General features: G+C 27.0%; 2 protein-coding genes across 2 annotated transcripts; both read right to left on the bottom strand.

Annotated features, from left to right (window-relative positions):
• Positions 1-941: 941 nt before the first annotated feature.
• Positions 942-7,801, bottom strand: LOC122498686. Its single transcript, XM_043606539.1, has 4 exons — positions 7,579-7,801; positions 3,595-7,493; positions 3,380-3,523; positions 942-1,172 (listed from the first exon to the last, which is right to left on the bottom strand). Exons 1-4 carry the CDS (start codon positions 7,799-7,801, stop codon positions 942-944), a joined length of 4,497 nt encoding a protein of 1,498 aa, XP_043462474.1.
• A 1,541-nt stretch (positions 7,802-9,342) lies between these two features.
• LOC122498680 lies at positions 9,343-16,006 on the bottom strand. The gene is made up of 3 exons (XM_043606533.1): positions 15,729-16,006; positions 11,572-11,739; positions 9,343-11,185 (listed from the first exon to the last, which is right to left on the bottom strand). Exons 1-3 carry the CDS (start codon positions 15,790-15,792, stop codon positions 10,968-10,970), a joined length of 450 nt encoding a protein of 149 aa, XP_043462468.1. The 5' UTR covers positions 15,793-16,006; the 3' UTR covers positions 9,343-10,967.
• Between the last annotated feature and the right edge of the window lie 2,758 nt (positions 16,007-18,764).

The raw sequence follows: 18,764 nt of genomic DNA, 5'->3' as shown, positions 1-18,764 counted from the left end.
GACATGTGCGACATCAATACTTGACGTTAAGGTTTCGAACTAGGTCGTTAGAAACGGAAAATTGGCGCAATTTTTTTTTCATCAATAATTTTTTTATTTAGAAAAAAAATTTTATTTAAAAATATTCTTTTTATGTGATTTGTAAAAAATTTTTATTACTTTTAAATCCTAATTGTTTACTTTTTGAATTGCAGTGATTATTTTTGTTAAAAATGCCAATTTTCTTGTGTGCTAGTCAGAATATCATTTTACAGGGGTGCGTGCGCCTGAACTGTATCTACCATACAAACATTAGTGTAGATTTATAAAAATAGTATTTTATTAAATTACTAGTAAATGTTATAAAACACGTACTTTATTACTATTAATTATTTGTAAATATAAAGTTTGAACAAAATTTATACTTTTTTAAATTTATTATCTTTTTCCGCATTTAAATTATAATTTTATAATTTATCATTCAAATTATACATATAAATTTTTATTCATCAATATCTTTATAGATAAATTATTAAAAATTAATTACAATTTTTTATTTATTTTCTGATTAATATATAAATGTCAGGACAATATTAATATTTATACCGAATTCTAAATTGTTGAAAATTATTTTTTTATGCGATGAAAAAAAAAATGAAGTTTCGTACAAAAGCAAACAATGTTAAAAAAATATATCATGAGACACTTAAAAAATATGAAATATTTTCATTATTATACGAATAACTTATTATTAATATTTTCTATTACTCTTAACTATGTAAAAGTAATTCTGATAATAATATAATTTACAAATAATTCTAATATTAAATTTCTTTTTCATTTAGTTAAAAGAATATTCTTCATTCACTTAGAAAACTCTCCTGGCTTTTTTCCAATAAAAAAAAAAAAAATGCCACTATTTCTATCAGAACAAAAATTTTTTCAACCCTAGTATTTAGAATTTAATTTAAATTTTCATTCGTTGTATTAATCTTGTCAGTTCCTGTGATTGATTTTTTACTGGGATTACATCGATTACGTTGACTTTGTAATTTGAAACGTTGACAAACTGGAGATGTGTCATCACCGGCACTTGATAAATTTTCAAAATCAAAATTTGAAAAATGTTCCTCGATAAGTTCTTCCAATTTTTTCGATAGTAAATCAATTTTTGACGAAAATTCACTATCGTTCTGCGAAAAATAATTATTAAAAATATTTGATTTATAGAAGAATTTTAATTAAAAAAACACTAAAAAAATTGAATTTTAATTATCTTTATAAATAACAAAATTCTTCACCGAAATTTAATTATTTAAAAAAATTTTAATAAAATTCTTGACATTATTTTCAAAAATTTTCCTCTGTTCAATGATTTTTAATATCTACTGTTTTAATAAAATTTTCCAAAAAAATTCAATTATTTTAATAAATAATAAAAAATTTTACAGGGTTTCAATTATTCTCAGAAATAATAAAATTCTTTTTAGGAATTCAATTATTATTTTCTTAAATAATAAAATTAATCGCAGAATTTCAATTATTTTCCAAAATTTTCCTCAATTTTCAATTTTTTGCCAATCCTCAATTTTCCTCAATTCAAATTTAATTATTTTCATAAATAATAAAAATTTCACAGGAATTCAATTATTTTTAAAAAAAATAAATTTCTTCTTGGAAATTCAATTATTATTTTAAAAAATTCTAATAAAATCGTTCGCAAGAATTCAATAATTGTCAAAAATTTTTTAATTAAATTCTTTATAAAATTTAATTATTTTTAAAAACTTTTTGCAATTCAAAAATTTTCAATATCTACTATTTTTACCAAATTTCCAAATAGAAATCAATTATTTAAAAATTTTTTATAAAATCTTCGTGAGAATTCAATTATTTTCATATGAATAAGAAAAATTTCTCAAAAATTCAATTATTTTTAATACAATTTTACAGGAATTGCTTGAAAAATGAAATTTTTCTTAAAAATTTAATTTCAATTTATCGAAAAAATCAATTATTTAAAAAAATGTTTGTTTTAAGTTCTTTGAAAGAATTCAATTATTTAAAAAATTATTATTATATTATATAAAGATAATTGTTGGAATTTTTTACAGGAATTCAATTGTTTTCCAATATTTTAATAAAATTGTTCGAAAGAAATCAAGTATTTTAAATACAATTTTAATTAAATTTTTTTGAAATAATTCAATTATTCTTTTAAATTTTAATAAAATTCTTCCCAAGAATTCAATTATTTTCATAAATAATAAAATGCTTTTTAGGAATTCAATTATTTTCGAAAATTTTCCTCAATTTTTAATTTTTTGCCAATTCTCAATATTCCTCAATTCACATTTAATTATTTTCATAAATAATAAAATAAAATAAAAATTTTTTTTTTTAAATTCAATTATTCTTAAAAATTATATTAAAATTCATCAAAAGAATTTAATTACTTAAAAATTCGATAACAAAATCTCTATGAGAATTTAATTTAAAGAAATATTTAATTATTCAATAAATTTATTTTTGTATTGAAATAATTAAATATTAAAATAATTGTAAATAAATAAATAAAAGTATTATAGCATGAAATTTGTTCAAATAAATTCAATTTTATAAAAATTTTTTAACAAAATATTTATGAGATTTCAATTTTAAGAAACATTCAATTATTCAATAAATTATTTATTTTTGTACTTAAATAATTGAATTCACGTAGAATTTTCGAATAAAAATTTATTTAAAAATGAATTTTAGTTAAAATTTTAGATTATAATTGAATATTAAAAGCACTATAGCGTGAATTTTTAGAAATAATTGAATTTTGTAAAGGTTTCATATTAAAATTTTTGAAAATCTGAATTTTTCATACTTTTAACTAACAATTCTGTAGAATTAATTTTTCAGGGAAAAGATTAATTGCATTTTTTTAAAAATTATTTGATGTTTTTTATTTTTTAATATATATTTAATTGAAGAATTTGCGAATAATCGAAATTAAAAATTTAATTTTGGTAAAATTAAATTGTAAACAAATGGATTTTAAAATTTTCAAACAACTTTTTCAATAAAAAAAAAATTGATTTAAAGAAGAATTTTAATTAAAAATTCTAGAAAATAATAATTAAATTGAAATAATGAAAATAATTTTAAAGATGTTAAATTTAATTTTTGTGTCAATTACTTATTATGATACCTAAGTATATAAAGTGTTTCAAATAAATTCGATAGATTTTCAAAAAATTTGTCTTTCTAATCCGCCATTTTGAATTTTGAATTATTCTAAAAATTCGCCATTTCTAAATTTTGAAAAATGAAGTAAAGTAAAAAAGTGTACTTTTTAAATTCTAAAAATAAACTCAATTAAAAGAGAAACTTTTTTTTTAAAATTTCGAACCTTATAATAAATTCTGGAATTGTGACCGATTTTTCGAAAATCCTTGATTGCATGCTCGACTTTGAGGTAAACTCGATTCTTCAATTTTTGCTCGATTGTTTCCAGAAAAATTGGAATTTTTACAATTTTACTGTAATTCTCAATCTGTAAATAAAATAATAGTCATTATCTCCTTTGTTTCAATTTAAAAAAAAAAACTTATATTTGTACGTTACCATTCTTTGTTGTGACTCTTTTCCACCAATAGCCGTTGGACATTTGAAAAGACACGCTTCGTCCATTTTCCAAATAGTTTGATAAATTGTTTCCAATTTTCTCATAGCTAATGGACTCAAAGTTTGTTTTTTTCTTGAACTATACCATACGGACCATCCCCTATCCGATTTATGATGTCTACTATCCAAAATCATATTCTCCTTTCTTCTTCCTCTGCCAAAATTTGTTTTTTGAATACTTTTCGTTTCATTGATGAGAAATTTATTTTTTAGATTATCAGCTGCTTCGGTCTCGATATCTTTGGCTAATCTTTTGCCACCAAGTTTACGTGTTCTTTGATTTGGTAACAAAGATTTTTCACCCTCCTTCTTTTTTCCAGATTGAAATGAATCAAATATTAATGATGTGCTTCGATCAGTTCTTGGCATTTTGTAGGTTTTTGTTTGATTTGTTGATCGACGAACTGTTTCTGAATATGTCGCCCTACCTTCTGAATATATTGCCTGATTTTCAGAAGGATTCTCTAGGAACATCATTTTTGTGAATGGTGGAAAAAGATCTTTTTGATTTGATTGTTTTTCAAGATCGTCGTCTTCGTGAATTGATGAATTTAGAGAATCGGTACTTGAACGATTGTTCTCGTCTCGAGTTTTATTGGCATTGTTTAGTGTTCGAATTAACCATGAATCGGTTTTTACGTTTGTTTTACTAGTTTTTGTAGTTTTATGGTCTGTCAGTCGTTTTAGACTTCGGGTTGTTTTTGGCGATGGTTCGGAATCGTCTTCAGATGCCTCGTAACTTGATGCGTTGTTACTTTTCTCATCTCGTTTCTTCGAACGACGGATTTGATTTCTAATTACTTGATTATTCTGATTTCTTATCATTTGATCTTTAAGCAGTTCCTTTATCTGTTTATTATTCTCAATTATTTTCTCGTTCATTATTTGAGAGAGTTCATTCTTTGAGATTTGACTGCGGTCCTCTTTTATCCGATTCCATTTGTTCAATTCATCTTCTCGAGGTTCTTTTTTAATTGTTACATTTTCCAGGGTTTGTTCTAAATTGGTGATTTGATTTCGATCTCTAATTTCACTCTTGACATCCGAATTTTCGTTTTTTACTTCCCCTACAGCCTCTTCTACGTTTATGTTTTTCATTGTTACATAATTCTTCAGATCCTGATGCTCAAAGGCAAAGTCCTGAGTTTTTCTCAAAAAATCCTGTTTGTAAGGTATGTAGTCGAGTTGCTGATTGATTTCCTCATTTTTACCGAATCTTTTGTAATTTTTAGGTAGTGGATTCTTCTCGAACTGATTCGGTAATTTATCTTGATGTACATCTCTATCTCTATTCATCGTTTTTGGCCCTCGACTTCTGTCCGTTTGTTTCATTTCGTTCAGATGATGACAAATCTGATAATCTTTGAACATTACATTTTTCTTTATTGTTTGTTCCTCGTTCAGAATTTCCTCACTGCAAAACCATTTTCTACTTTTGAACTCGTTTTTCGATGCATCTTCCCTTAGCAACAGTTTCTCGAAGTTTCTACTAAGTGTCTGATTACTACCGTACATCTGACATTCAGGAACCTCCCTTTCTTGATTTTGCTCCAGTATCATATTTTGTTGCTCAAAATTCAATGTTTCGTTAACATTCAAAGCCTCGAGTAGAACTTCAGCCGAAGCACAAGCAGCCTTCCATGTGACGTCATTTGTTCCTTGCTGACATTTGTTCCCCACTTGATCCAATTTGCAGTTTTCATTTTTTGGAATTGAGAATACTTTGTTTGATGTACGATGTCCGTAGCGAGAACTATCTGATTTTCGATTAGAGCGTTTTTGGTGTCTCTTTTTCGGGACATTGTAACTTCCTGGTTTCATGTAGATACGAACGTCCTCAGAACTGTCACACTCATCGCGTTGTTGTACATTGTGATTGTTGATTAGATTCATTGCATTCCATGGGGCACTTTGTATACTCTGCATATTTTGAAGGGATAATAATTGACGATTTGTGTCCAATTGAAGTTGTCTGGTGAGATCCATTTTGTCTCTAGCTGATTGTCCCTCTTGACTGGAGTTTCTAGAGAAATTGATTTTACTCTCGCATTTGGAATTTCGCATACTAGCGAACCAGGCGGATAAATTTGCGGTCATTTCCTCTTTTTTTGATGCCGAACTGCTCGGTTCGATTTGACTCAAAAGGGTCATTTTGTTGATTGGAATTGATTCGAAATCAATTTGTTCGTTTGCGGTCGGGGTTTTTTTTGTCTCACATTGTGTGTTAGTTGAAAATTTCAGAATTTGGTTACGATTTCGATTCGCATTTTTCTCTTCTAAAATTTTGCTCTTGAGATGAAAAAATTCGGCATTTAGGGACGTATCATTATTGTGAAAATCGAGTTTCTTTGATGTTGAACCTGAATTACCCGACGAATTACTCTCTGTGATGGTCCATTTGCTTTTTGGTTTTGTCCCCTTTTTTTGATCGACAGCATATTGAAAGTTTTGCGATGGTGAAATTACTGCCGATCCAGGTGCAAGATTGAATTTAATTGGTGGTTCCAAAAGATCGCTGGTGGTGTAAATTGAAACATCACCAGGAAACGTACCCGGTGTTCCAGATGTTTCAATTTCCTCTTTCTCGGATTTCTCCTCGAGTAGAAGAAATGTATTGATGACATTTTGTAAAAGTTCATGTGTCGCTCCCTCCCAACATTGAAAACTCTTTATTAGATTCCGATCGTATTTGTCATTGAGACTGGGAGTGTGTTGTTTATTTAGATAATTATCGAGAATCAACCAACCGTTGCTGATCCTTAGGAGGGAATTAATTAGATCTTGAATGAGAACTTGATCACCGGCGAAAATTGAGAAACAGGTGGATGATTTTGTGATGGCAGTTCTTGTGGCTATTGATAAATTCATTAGCCAATCGAGTTTTGTGGTTCGATGACATTTACCTGAATTGAGTAAATTCTCGGCTTGATTACATCCCCAAATGGTGGTTTTACGTATTAGTTCAGGATACTTGGCGATATCTTCGTCTTGTGTTTGAATGGCAATCGAAGTTCCTGTTAGTTCAATAGTGTTAGTGGAGAGATTTTTGCTGAAACCAATGTCTCCAGCTCCGGTCAATAGTGATTCATTCTTTTTGTTGTCGAAGTTTTCCAAATCATTTGAGGATGTGTTACAGAGTGCGGATACCATTTTTTCTGCTTCGATTGTAAAATCGAAACTTGTTGATGAATCGTCAGACATGTGTTCATCTTGGGTCTTTGTGGATGAATTGGCTTTGTTTTGTACTTCGGCACAAAATTGTCTGTAGTCTGATGATGGATTGGTTTCTTCGTAATCGTTCCTTCGACTAATAAACTTTGCTGAGTGATTTGGTTTAGTTTTGGTATATTTCACTGAAAGTTCCATTGCTCGATTATCTTTCAGTGGATTGAAAATGGAATTTTGTGGAGGATTTGGAAACATTTGATTTGTGAGTGGATAGGGAGTTAATTGAGTGGGAAGTTGAAGATTTGTGTTAGCAGTTACAGTTTGTAGGGTTGAGCTGAGATTATAATAGGGATTGTACTGGTGGGTTTGCTGTTGGGTGATGAACTGTCGATCTTGAACGAGACAAAGAGCTTGAACATCAGGGGGCTTGTAGTAAGGTTGAGAAATAACAATTCCTGAATTATTCTGTTCAGTGGAATATGGTCCATGACAAATGTTTGATGCGGCAAAAAGATACGGTGACGGAGATGATGGAAGATGAGAATTTATTTGCTGTTGCTCAAAAGGAAACGATGGTTTTGTGGAGTAAAAAATTTGTCGTTGATTCCTCAAACTCACTCCCTGGGTTCCCTGGGTTCCCTGGATCTTAGTTTTCGTTTGCCATTCGCCACCTGCGTTCGATACCAAAATAAATTCATCTTGAAGCTAAAAATTTATTCCTTTAAATATTTATGGACATAAAAAAAATTTTTTTACCTTGATGTGTCATAAGTGCTGCATTCGGAGTACTTCTTTGAGCAGAATAAATACAAGAAGGATGCAAAACAGTAAATGGTTGCAATGTAACTGGTCCATAGAAGGATTGAGGCTGTTGTTGATGATGATGCTGCTGTTGCTGTTGCAGCAAACTTGAAGTTGTCGAACTTGTCGTACGAGTTTGAAAGCACGATGGACTCAGACGATTGCAAGATGGTTGCATGGTCCAAATAATTATTTCCGTTTCTAAAAATTTGTTTCCCAAAAATGCATATATAAATTTGCCAATAATTTTAATTCTTTAAAAGAAAATATTTTTCTTGGTTCATGTGAACCAAGGTTCATTTTCACCAATAAATTTTTATATAAAGACTAAAATTAATTTAAATAAAGTAAAAATAATTAAAAATTTTTTTTAAATAATTCAACATTTGAAGGTTAACTGTTAAAATACTTCATAAATACAAATACAAAAAAATACCGAAATAAAAATAATTATCTATTCAAAATAAAATTTACAGTTAATACTCACCTGGGTGCAGTTTTGCAGAATATTTCAAATTAATAAGAAAAATATATTAAACACTTATACTAACTGACATTTTTTCTTCAATGTTTATAAATCTCGTTAATAAAAAAAAAAATTACTGAAAATCTATAACATCACATTTAATGATGAAAACGAAAAAAATAGCACTACTGAAATATAATTTTAAAAAATACAAATTATAAATCTTGTATAATTGAATTTGCTTGACAGTTCATTTTTCATTTCTCGAATTTTGTCAAGAAATAATAATTCTAAAAAATCATTTTAACTAAATTTTTTTTTCTAACTTTCACTATTATGCTTTTCTTAAAATTTTTCAAAAGCGACATTCACGACACACAATATTGAACAAATCAATGAATTAATCTTTGTTTTCGTTGGGAAAAAATTAAATAGAAAACTTTAGTGAATATAACCGAACAAAAAAAGAAAAATATATGTCAGTTGTCTGAAGGCAGTTATAGAAAAACAAAAGTCTTCATCTGCGCATTGTTTATAAAAAAAAAAAAAAAAAATTGACTACAGAAAATTGTTATTTACAGGTTTTTTTTCAAATTCAACAGAAATAAAATGAAATAATAATAATAATAATAACAATATGTAATAATAAAACTAATAAAACTAATAATAAATAATTTATTAATATTATTTATTATCATTTATTTGGAACAGATATTAAAAACAAGTGAGCGCATTAATTTATCGAAAATTTATTTTGACCCAAATAAGTCTACAAAAAAATATACAAGTAATCGTTAAACAATTTAATAATCAATTTGGACTTGGTGTAATATTAAATATATAATTTAATACTTAATAACTAAATATATAATTTTATACTTAATTTTTAATTAAACTAAGAACAATAATTTAATTTTAAATTAAACAAAGACAAATTAAATTTATCTTTTTATTTTTGAAATGTCCAATTAACGCAGCAGTTATTGAAACAATAGAGATTAATATGTAAAATTAAAAACAATATATATCTGTAATTCAAAATTTTACATAATCGAGTTGTAAAATCATTTACAGAAAATATTCTATCTCCTGGAATTTTATTAATATTTTATTTTTTAATAAATTAAATAAAGTTTTTTTTCACGCTATATTTGAATTTTCTTTTGTCTTCATAATATACAGATTTTCTTTTTGTTTAAATACTTTTTTGTTTAATATAAGTATTGTCGAAGAAAGAAGAAATTTTTTTTTTGTTAGCACAAAAAGAAAAGAAAGTATAAATATAATTTTTTTTATCTAAGCACTAATAGTTTAATTTTTTTAAAATGAACACAGTGTGCCTTTACGTCGACACTTCATCACGCTATTTATGATTAAAAACTGTAAGCTTCTGCGATTCCTTTTTTTTTTTGAAATTATTTTCAATTTTACAATTCTATCAACCTAGTTTGTTTATTTAATGTAATTATTATTTATCATCAATTGGGTTAGGTTGACGTGTACCTTAACAGGTCTAAATTTATACAGCTATTCTTAACAATTGGACAAAGAGATCTCTAAATTGACTATATATAATCAATTATATAACTGGAATACTTTGTCAAGTCTCTGCTTTACTAATTTTTTTTTTTATTACAAACAAAAAAGTGGAAGAAAAAGAAGAACAGTCATTCATTTTCGCTTTTGCAATTTTACGTGGGGATTTTTTTTAACAAATTTTCATTTCTAAAATTACTAAAAAAAACAAATTGGATATTAATTTTTGTTTTAAATTTCTAATAGATCTTGATTTTTTTGTAAAATGTTTTTTAGTGCAGAAGAATTGTGCCTGGGGTATTTTCGACATTTTCAAAATCCCCGTTTTTATGCCGAATAAAAAAAAAAAAAAACCGAAAGGTTTGGAAATAAAAAAAAAATAACAATTTAAAATTAAGTAATAAAATTCTAATTTCACTAAATTGAAAATTAATTCTTTCATATAGTGTAGAACTCGACACAATTATAAAGTTTGTGCAAAAGAATTTTTTTTTTTGTCATCAATTTCTGAATTCTTCAGAGCAAAAAAAAAAAAATATTTCAGTTTCTGTAATTTGTCACGTTTCGATTAAAACTGAATTTCATTCTGAAATTCTTTTGAGCAAACTTGTAATGCGCTTGATTATTTTTTGTGCCGATACATATAAATTAATGCAAATATTTCCACTTTTTTTCTACATATTTTGAAAAATTTCCCATTAGCACCAAAATTAAACTGAGAATAAAAAATTGTAAATTCGAATTATAATTATTTACTGATGATAATAAATTATAAATAAAATAATAAATAAAAATTAAATAATTTATCGTAAAGTATAATAATTAACTTATGTTTACGATTTTTATATTAGACCTCCCCAACAAAAACGAAACATTGACCGCGTCACTAGCGAATAACAAAAAAAAAATGCGTATGTAGGAACTGCTTTTTGTTTTTTTTTTTAAAGCAGTGCCAAAAATTAATTCTTAAGGCACTAGTGCTTAAAAAACTACATATAATACTCATTTTTTTTTTTTTTTTTTTTTTTTTTTTTTTTTGACGGAGGTAATAATTTCTGTTTTACCGAATTTTGATTATTAATTTTCTTCTGTTAGGGGGAGGGGGGGAGGAAAAATTGTGTATTTCGTTCTAATGGCAAAAAATTCAACGTCTTTTTGCCTCAATTATGCGAATTTTTAACGATTTTAATTTTTATCATAGTAAATATCGGTGAATTCTCAAAAAAAAAAAATTATTGAGACCGAATTTATTTGAAGAAAACGGATCGTCAAAATATTCGCTGTGATCTTCATTAAATTGAAGATTATTATTTTAGTGGACAATATTCAAATTGTGTGATATTTAATTTCGAGCAAATGCATAAATCATGCTTCCTAATAAACATGAGAGGAGAAGAGATTGTGAGACTGGAATTGCACCTGGTGTGGCAGCATTGCAAAAATCTTCAAGACAAGAGCAGACTTCTTGTCGTCCGCCAAAACCACCTCTTTGATAGCAATTGCCCTTGTAATTCGACTCGTCCCAACCGCAACCACGAATTACCCTCTTATTTGGTGGCACTGAAAAAGAAAAAAAAAAAAGATTATCCATCCATGATGAAAAAGTTTGGAAAAAGATCCTCTATATAGCCCAGATCAATAAAGTGCCCATTATTGCCCTAGGGCAATAATGGTCACTTTATTGATCAGCTGGGCAATAAAGTACTCATTATTACCCTAGGGAAATAATGGGCAGCGTCCCTCAAAGGAAGCTTTTGTTAGTACTATTGGATAGGAGCTAGAAAAAAATTAATATAAAGGGCTTAGGGCCCAACAGGCGACAAATAAATTTCTGATTGGTATTCACCAACCAAGAAAATCCTAAATTATAGTTAGTTAAATAATTTTACAATTAGACCATAACTACGAGGCTGAACTTCTAGAAAAAAATTATCTTTTATACTCACAGCCATTGACACTGAATTCGATTGTTTGAACAATCTTTCTGCACATAGTGTATTTAGCACCGTCTCTTTTTGATGAACAATCCACTTTCAATTCTTCAGGAGGTTCGTCTTCTGCACATCTGCTGTCATTATTACTGTTACAGTCGAAACATCTGACAGCCGTTACTCCTGAAATCAAAATTATTTACTCTAATTATTCCATAAATAACAAAAATTTAATTTCGGAAAAATTAATAATACATTCTTTTAAATTATAAAAAAAAAAAAAAAAAAAAAAAACTTTTAAACAAAGTTGTGTTATTTGCCTTGATCCACCCGTCTAATGGGTTAAATAACTTATTATCAAATACTAAATGACTTCAAAATTCTTAATTTTTTTTTTCAAAATTCTTAAATTCTTAATTCGAGGGACTTCGGAGTCGCTTAATCCAAATCTCTAGTCAGAATTTAAAAATACAAAATGGCGACCATAAAAATTTACATTCAACTAATTTTGATGAAAATTCTTACTCCGGGGTATTTGAGGTTGCTGAATCCGAATCTGTAGTAAAAATTTTAAAATTCAAAATGGCGGTTTCAAAATGGCGACAAAAATAATTTTTGTGGAAATCCTTACTCGAAGGCTTATGGGGTCGCTGAATCCGAAACTGTAGTCAAAATTGAAAAAGGGCGACCAAAAAATTTTAAATTCAACGAATCTGACAAAAATAGAAGTTTTTCGGTTATATCATTTTAATTTTTAAAAAAAATTTTAACTTTAGGTTTGAATTTAGCAGTCAGAAGAATATTTAATTATTAATTATTACTCTTATAAGAATAAGAGGAATAAAATTTATTTGTCGATATTTCTAAATATTGACATATATTTAGAATAAATTATGAATTTTAATCATTATCAAGTTTGTTTTCTCTTTTCGCGATTAATTATATATAATGTATGTAGAATTATTTCATAGCAGAAAAAAAATATTATCACTAAAATTTTTAATAAATTTGTCAATATTAAATATACATATTTTATATTAATTGTTGATGTTTCGAATAAAATCATTCGACACAATATTTTCTTACTTTTGCTTCGTGATTTTGCGCATATTGACCTACGAACTTTTGTCTCTCTTATTTATCAAGAAATGAAAAATTTCAAGTTCATATACTAGTAAACGCATAAAATTTGCGATTATAAATGTGGGTTAACTTTTTTAATATTTATTTTATATAATTTATTAAAAATTTTGTAATATTTGTTGTAAATTTGTTATTATTATTGTTTATTATATAATAATTTTAGTTAAAATTATTATTATTTTATAAATTTATTATTTATTTTTATTAATTATTTATAACTAATATTTTATTATGTTTATTTTTTATTTTATTATGTTTATTTTATATTTTTCTATTATATATCTATTATTACCTATAAATATTATAAAATTATTTGCTTTTTTATTTATTCAAATTAAAATCTCTTACTTTTTGAGGAAAAAACATTTTTAAATAATTTGAATTAAATATTTATAAATTGTTACTATTTTGCAATTTTCTTAATGATATGATCAACAAAGAGCAATGCACCGCACCCAACGGGCGAGTGTTACCTCTCTAAAAAATCAATGAAGCTGTCTGGCCTAGAAAGATTTAAAAGACATATATTCAAAGTTTGTGAATAAATTTGTCTCCGAAATTTTAAAAAAAGTATTGGCTTTTTATTGTTTGGTATTTATTTTAAAAATTGTTTTGATTTTTAAATAAAAAATTATTTAAAATTACTGCAAAACTTCGATTTTGAGGTTAATCTTTTCCCTAATTTTAATAAACTTCTTATAGCTAACAATAAAAATAGATATTAAATTACATAAGAATAAGATAACAATAAAATATTAAATTAGATATACGAATGATAATTTTCATTTTTTCTAAAAAATTATTTAGAACAGTAAATATTTTTCATTGAAAGTTTATTTTAAATTTAAATATAGGATATAAAAAATATTGTAAATAATAGAAAATGATTATTTCGATTAATTAAAAAAATAGGTCATAATAATTCGAACAGTGAAGAAAATTAATAAAATTAATATATATTTAGATTTTGACATTTTTTTCCTATAAAACTTGGAATATTTTATCGCTATAGTTTAATAAACATTATTGAAAAATATAATTCTCTTCCCCTACTCAAAGTTTTGTGACCCTGAGATAAGTTTGATCGTTCGGAGTGAGTCATCAAATGTACCCTCGTAACTCCCATAACCTATTTTATCTGTCGGATTAAATTATTTTTTGATTCAAGATATATGGATTAATAACATTTAGAAAACTTGTGATATTTTTATTTGCAACCATTTATAATAATTAGAAAAAAAAATTCCAAATTAAATTAAGAAATTTTTTTTTATGAATCTCAAAAGTAGCAGTTATACTAATATAAATTTAGCAACATTGAAAAAATAATGTAAAATGAAAAAATTACTAGACAATATAATATGTAATGTTAAGAAATATTAATAAAATTATTTTTTAAAAATATTAATAAAATTGTTTTTTTAAAAATGTTAATGAAAATGTTTTTTAAAAGTGTTAATGAAAATGTTTTTTTAAAAATGTTAATGAAAACATTTTTAAAAATGTTAATGAAAATGGTTTTTTAGACCATTTATATTAGTAAAAGTGTTTTTTAAAAATATTAATAAAATTGGTCTTTAAAAATGTTAATGAAAATATTTTTTAAAAATGTTAATGAAAATGTTTTTTAAAAATGTAAATGATAATATGTTTTAAAAATGTAAATGAAATTATTTTTTAAAAATGTTAATGAAAATGTTTTTTTAGAAACATTAATAACATTGCTTTTTTAAATTATTCATCAAATTCTTTTTTAAAAATATTAGTAAAAGTGTTTTTTTAAAATAATTAATAAACTTATTTTTATAAGGATAAATAAATATTTGAAAATTAATGAAGATTAATTTCTTTGGCTCGTATAACAAAATGGTTAAAGCTGAAAAAAAGGTTGACTGTATATATAGGGGAAAAAATCAATAAAACGCCCTTTCAGTTCTTACTCTATGGTATTAGTAATCATTCATAGGGAGTAAAAAAGATTTTATATTAGTTGAAAATTTTTTTTCATTATCTTTTAAATTGACCTGTTTAATTGTGTTGATTACGTCAGTTGAGCGCATTTTTATTACTCAAATCTTAACATCGATTTCATTGACGCTTGCGCCAAATCAATTTCACCCCTGATAATTCCATTTTTTTCGCTATTACACTAATGCCTCTAAAAATGAACAAAACTCTCATAAACCAAGGACAAACGTATGAAAATTTCCCTTAATTTTCATTCAATTAAATTCAATATTAAATTCAAGAAAGAAGTTTAAATATTTATTATTTTTATAAATTCAATTTTCCAAAATTTTTTATTTCAAAAAAAAATAAGAAAATGAATTTAAAAAATTAGTTAAGTAAATAATTTTTCCCATCAATTTCTAATAAAGATAATTCAGAGGAAATCTTAAAAATAAAAATTGATGACAAATTAATTGTTAAATTACTTTTTCTATTATTTTCAGTACGGAATTAATTATTGAGGAGAAATTGTAGAGAATAAAATACTTAAAATTTGTAATAATGAAAAAGCAAAAAAAAAAAAAAAATCTCAAAAAAAATAAATTGAGTGAAATTAATAAATTATTTACAGAAAACGATAAATTACATTACTTTTAATAATAAAATAAAATTGATAAATAAATGAAAAATAGTTAAAAATTGCAGAAAACTGCGACAAATGTTTTCTACTCGAAGTTTGAACTCGTCAAAGAAACTCTGGTCCATTTCTTCACCATAGAACTGAATCAGTGCAACCGGAAAGGGACACTTATCAATGAACATCATCAAATAAATAAAATTATTCCATCACACACTTTTCACTGAACAGAAAATATTTTTAAAAACATTTTTCACAATCTTTAATTCTCACTAAATTTTCAAAAATTATTCTCGAGAAAATAAAAAATGAAACTCGAACATTATTTTCCATTTGGTATTTCAATGAGAAAAATCGAGTTTGAAGATCATTTTTTTAAAAATTATTTTCGCAACAAGAATACTGATAATAAAAAAAATGAAAATAAAAGTTTGGAACGTACCGGAATTTTCCAAGATGAGAAAAGCACAGCAGGCAATTGTGAGTAGTCGCAATTGCAATCCCATTTTTGATGAAATTGCACTCTTGCACTTCAAGTGATGATTTAATGGAGAAAAAAGAAAATTCACGAGTAGACAATTGTGATGACTAGAGGATTATCACTTGATTTAATGATTTTAATATTGACAAAAAATTAATTTTTTTAAGGGTTGCTTAAAAGGGCCGACCTCGCGGCCTCAAGAGCTTAGAACGCACTGTTGATCCCTGGTTGGTACGAGGCAGTCGGCACCCCACGCATGAGTCGCGTGCATATAACCATTCCTGATGTACACGAGATCGAAAATCTAGGTGAACACAATTCTAACATTGATGAGACTTGCAATGTCGAAATTATTATTTCATCTTTTTTTTATATTTCGATAAAAATTTAGAAAAAATAATTCACAAACTTTGTCACCTATAAATACAAACGTTTATCGAAGATCATTTTTATTAGTCTCTGTATCTTTCACCAAAAATTTTCAATTTAAAAAACAAAATTTTTAATTTTAATAAAAATTTAATTTTTTATTCAGGTAAATTTATTTTCAATTTCTACATAAGAAGTATTGTTTATCTTAATCGGAGAACAATTATTTAAATCCAAGTGATTTTTTCTGGATGAACCAATAATCATTGTATAACTTTTGTTTATCTTAATCGGAGAACAATTATTTAAATCCAAGTGATTTTTTCTGGATGAACCAATAATCATTGTATAACTTTTGTTAAGACTGATTTTAAGTTTATTTGACATCTCCCAATTGTAAAAGTCTTTAACATCCTTATTAGACAGTGTTAAATTTTTATCCAACTCATCAAGACTAAAGGGTACATAGATCTGCAAATAATCCACATGATACATTTGCTTGGTATGCTGAAGAACACTTCTTAAATCATTTGTAAAAAGTATAAACAGTAAGGGACCCAATACCGAACTCTGTGGGACGCCAGGAATTCAGATTTTTTACCATTCTGTCCATAAACAGACTTTTCTCACTCTCTCGAACACTACTTGAGTCAGACTCAGCCATTCCAGAAATCTACCTTATCACTCAATATTTTCCATTGTCTATATGTGTGTTTATTTGCTCTCCCTGCAATAGGCAATGTTCGAGATTTCTAAGTACATACACAAGTCAATTTATTCTATAAATAAAAACTTTCTTAAACTATAACGCCGCTCATATCCCACATCAACAACTTAACCTATTCGCATCTCACTTATCCTCTCAAAATTCGCCAGTGCCAGGGCTTCCGATTCCAGTTCCCTTTGTCCATACTGAATGACTTCCCATTAACGTCCCACCACTTTTAGTTACTTAAATCCTTAACCTCAATTGGCATCCTCCAATCATTCCTTTTCACGATTTCGTCCTAACCTTTCACTACCATATTTCCAACAAAACTTGCTATCAAACAATCCTTCTTCATTTCTCTTCATTCAACCCATTATTCATTACAATCTCAAACACTTGTCCATTACATTCTTTCAAGCACCATTTTACCCCATCCACCCACACACATTCCCTATCCATTCTTACTTCACTTCCATTCCTTCTTTCGATCCATGCCTTCTCTCCCAGTAACCATCTTATTCTTCTCTCTCTCCAGGTTCTGTCCTCATCTATTCTCTCAACACATCCTTTCAACCTTATAACTTCCTCTTTCTCCTCCTCCTTGGAATCCCATTCGCATCCATACTCTGCCTAATTTGCCATGTGTAGGAAAAGCATTTTCAGCGTATAGAGAGTCGTTTCTTTCTCTTGTTCTTATCATAGGTCTGTCTCGTTTGTTGTCAAGTCTCTTGTATCTTTCTTTCGTATCAGTGTGTGGGGAGCTGTGGTTTTCGTAAAATCATAATTTAAATGATTTTGCGCATGATTAATTGTCAGCGTACGTCACATGGTCAGCGACCCTTTCCTAGTCTCTTTCAGGTGCCGTTCCATGGCGATTGAAGAAGGGTTCTTCCGAAAATTGCGAAGGAAAAAACAAAGAAACGATTTGATAATGAGAAAGCCTACTGGGGACAATCAGATTGTTCGACACTTGCTTACGGGTTTCCAAGAAGTCGTGACGCGGTTTTTGACGAATATCATAATCGAGAATTATTTGAGTTTTATTAATAATTTGTAGAGTTGTTAATTCGTTTTGAGTTTTATTAATAAATATTTGTTTTCGTTAATTATGTGTTTTACTGTGTTTTGCGTTCATTGTGGACCGGATGAGAGTGCCAGAGAGTAGAGAATATTGGTAGCGTCTCAACGGTTAATTTCGAAAAGTTCGGTTTGGTTGTTCATTGTTCAGAGGACTTGACCTTTCCTAAATCGGTACCTATAAACTCTGTAAATTCAGGTACATTGTCTCGTCGTAATGTATTTAGTATGTCATCTTTACTTGTTTGTCTGGTTTTGTCCTTAAAGACACATAATCGTTATGATTTTAGTGCCTACAGGGAATGGATAGTAAAAAGGAGTTTCGATCTATGTATAAAAATTGTAGTAGACCTTGAACTTTCATTTCTCAGTAGTGTGGGGAAAAATAATTACAAATCCTTTTACTCGCTAAAACTTTTGTATAATGCTAATTCTGCATAATGGATTCTGGCCTATATTCACAAAACATGACATAAAATTTGTTTTTTCTGTTCAATAAAAGTGCTGAATGAAACGCAATCATTCCATCGGAGGATCTGGTTTACTTAACGTTTAATGTAGTTTTGAGCATTTCAAAATGTTGTTAAAAAATGGTATTTTGTTTTTAAAATTAATGGAAGTTGTATTTTTCTTTACGGAATTAGGCAACGTTCAAGGATTACTAACAAATTTCAAATGGATCGAAGATGTTATTGAAGACATCAGAAATGACGGTTCGATTTTTCGAACCGTTTTGCTTGTTAATCAAACAAACCAAGAGGAAAATTCTATTGTCAACATTGCTCAGCAGAAAATTGTGCAAAAAATTCCTTGTGACATCGTTGACATTCGTGGCGGTATAT

The sequence above is a fragment of the Leptopilina heterotoma genome, unplaced genomic scaffold (genome assembly GCF_015476425.1).
Source record: "Leptopilina heterotoma isolate Lh14 unplaced genomic scaffold, ASM1547642v1 Lhet_157, whole genome shotgun sequence".
Lineage (NCBI taxonomy): Eukaryota > Metazoa > Arthropoda > Insecta > Hymenoptera > Figitidae > Leptopilina > Leptopilina heterotoma.
Note: the sequence above shows the minus strand (reverse complement) of the source record. Positions and strands in the feature narration are given on the sequence as shown.

What these genes read in the sequence shown, in the direction of transcription:
- LOC122498686 (XM_043606539.1), bottom strand. Translation starts at nt 7,801, where the DNA reads ATGCAACCATCTTGCAATCGTCTGAGTCCATCGTGCTTTCAAACTCGT. An exon ending in AAGAGTCACAACAAAGAATG is followed by an intron (nt 3,524 to 3,594) that starts GTAACGTACAAA and finishes TTTTATTTACAG; the next exon opens with ATTGAGAATTACAGTAAAAT. An exon ending in ATTCCAGAATTTATTATAAG is followed by an intron (nt 1,173 to 3,379) that starts GTTCGAAATTTT and finishes TATTTTTCGCAG; the next exon opens with AACGATAGTGAATTTTCGTC.
- LOC122498680 (XM_043606533.1), bottom strand. Translation starts at nt 15,792, where the DNA reads ATGGGATTGCAATTGCGACTACTCACAATTGCCTGCTGTGCTTTTCTC. An exon ending in TCTCATCTTGGAAAATTCCG is followed by an intron (nt 11,740 to 15,728) that starts GTACGTTCCAAA and finishes TTTTGATTTCAG; the next exon opens with GAGTAACGGCTGTCAGATGT. An exon ending in CGAATTCAGTGTCAATGGCT is followed by an intron (nt 11,186 to 11,571) that starts GTGAGTATAAAA and finishes TTTCTTTTTCAG; the next exon opens with TGCCACCAAATAAGAGGGTA.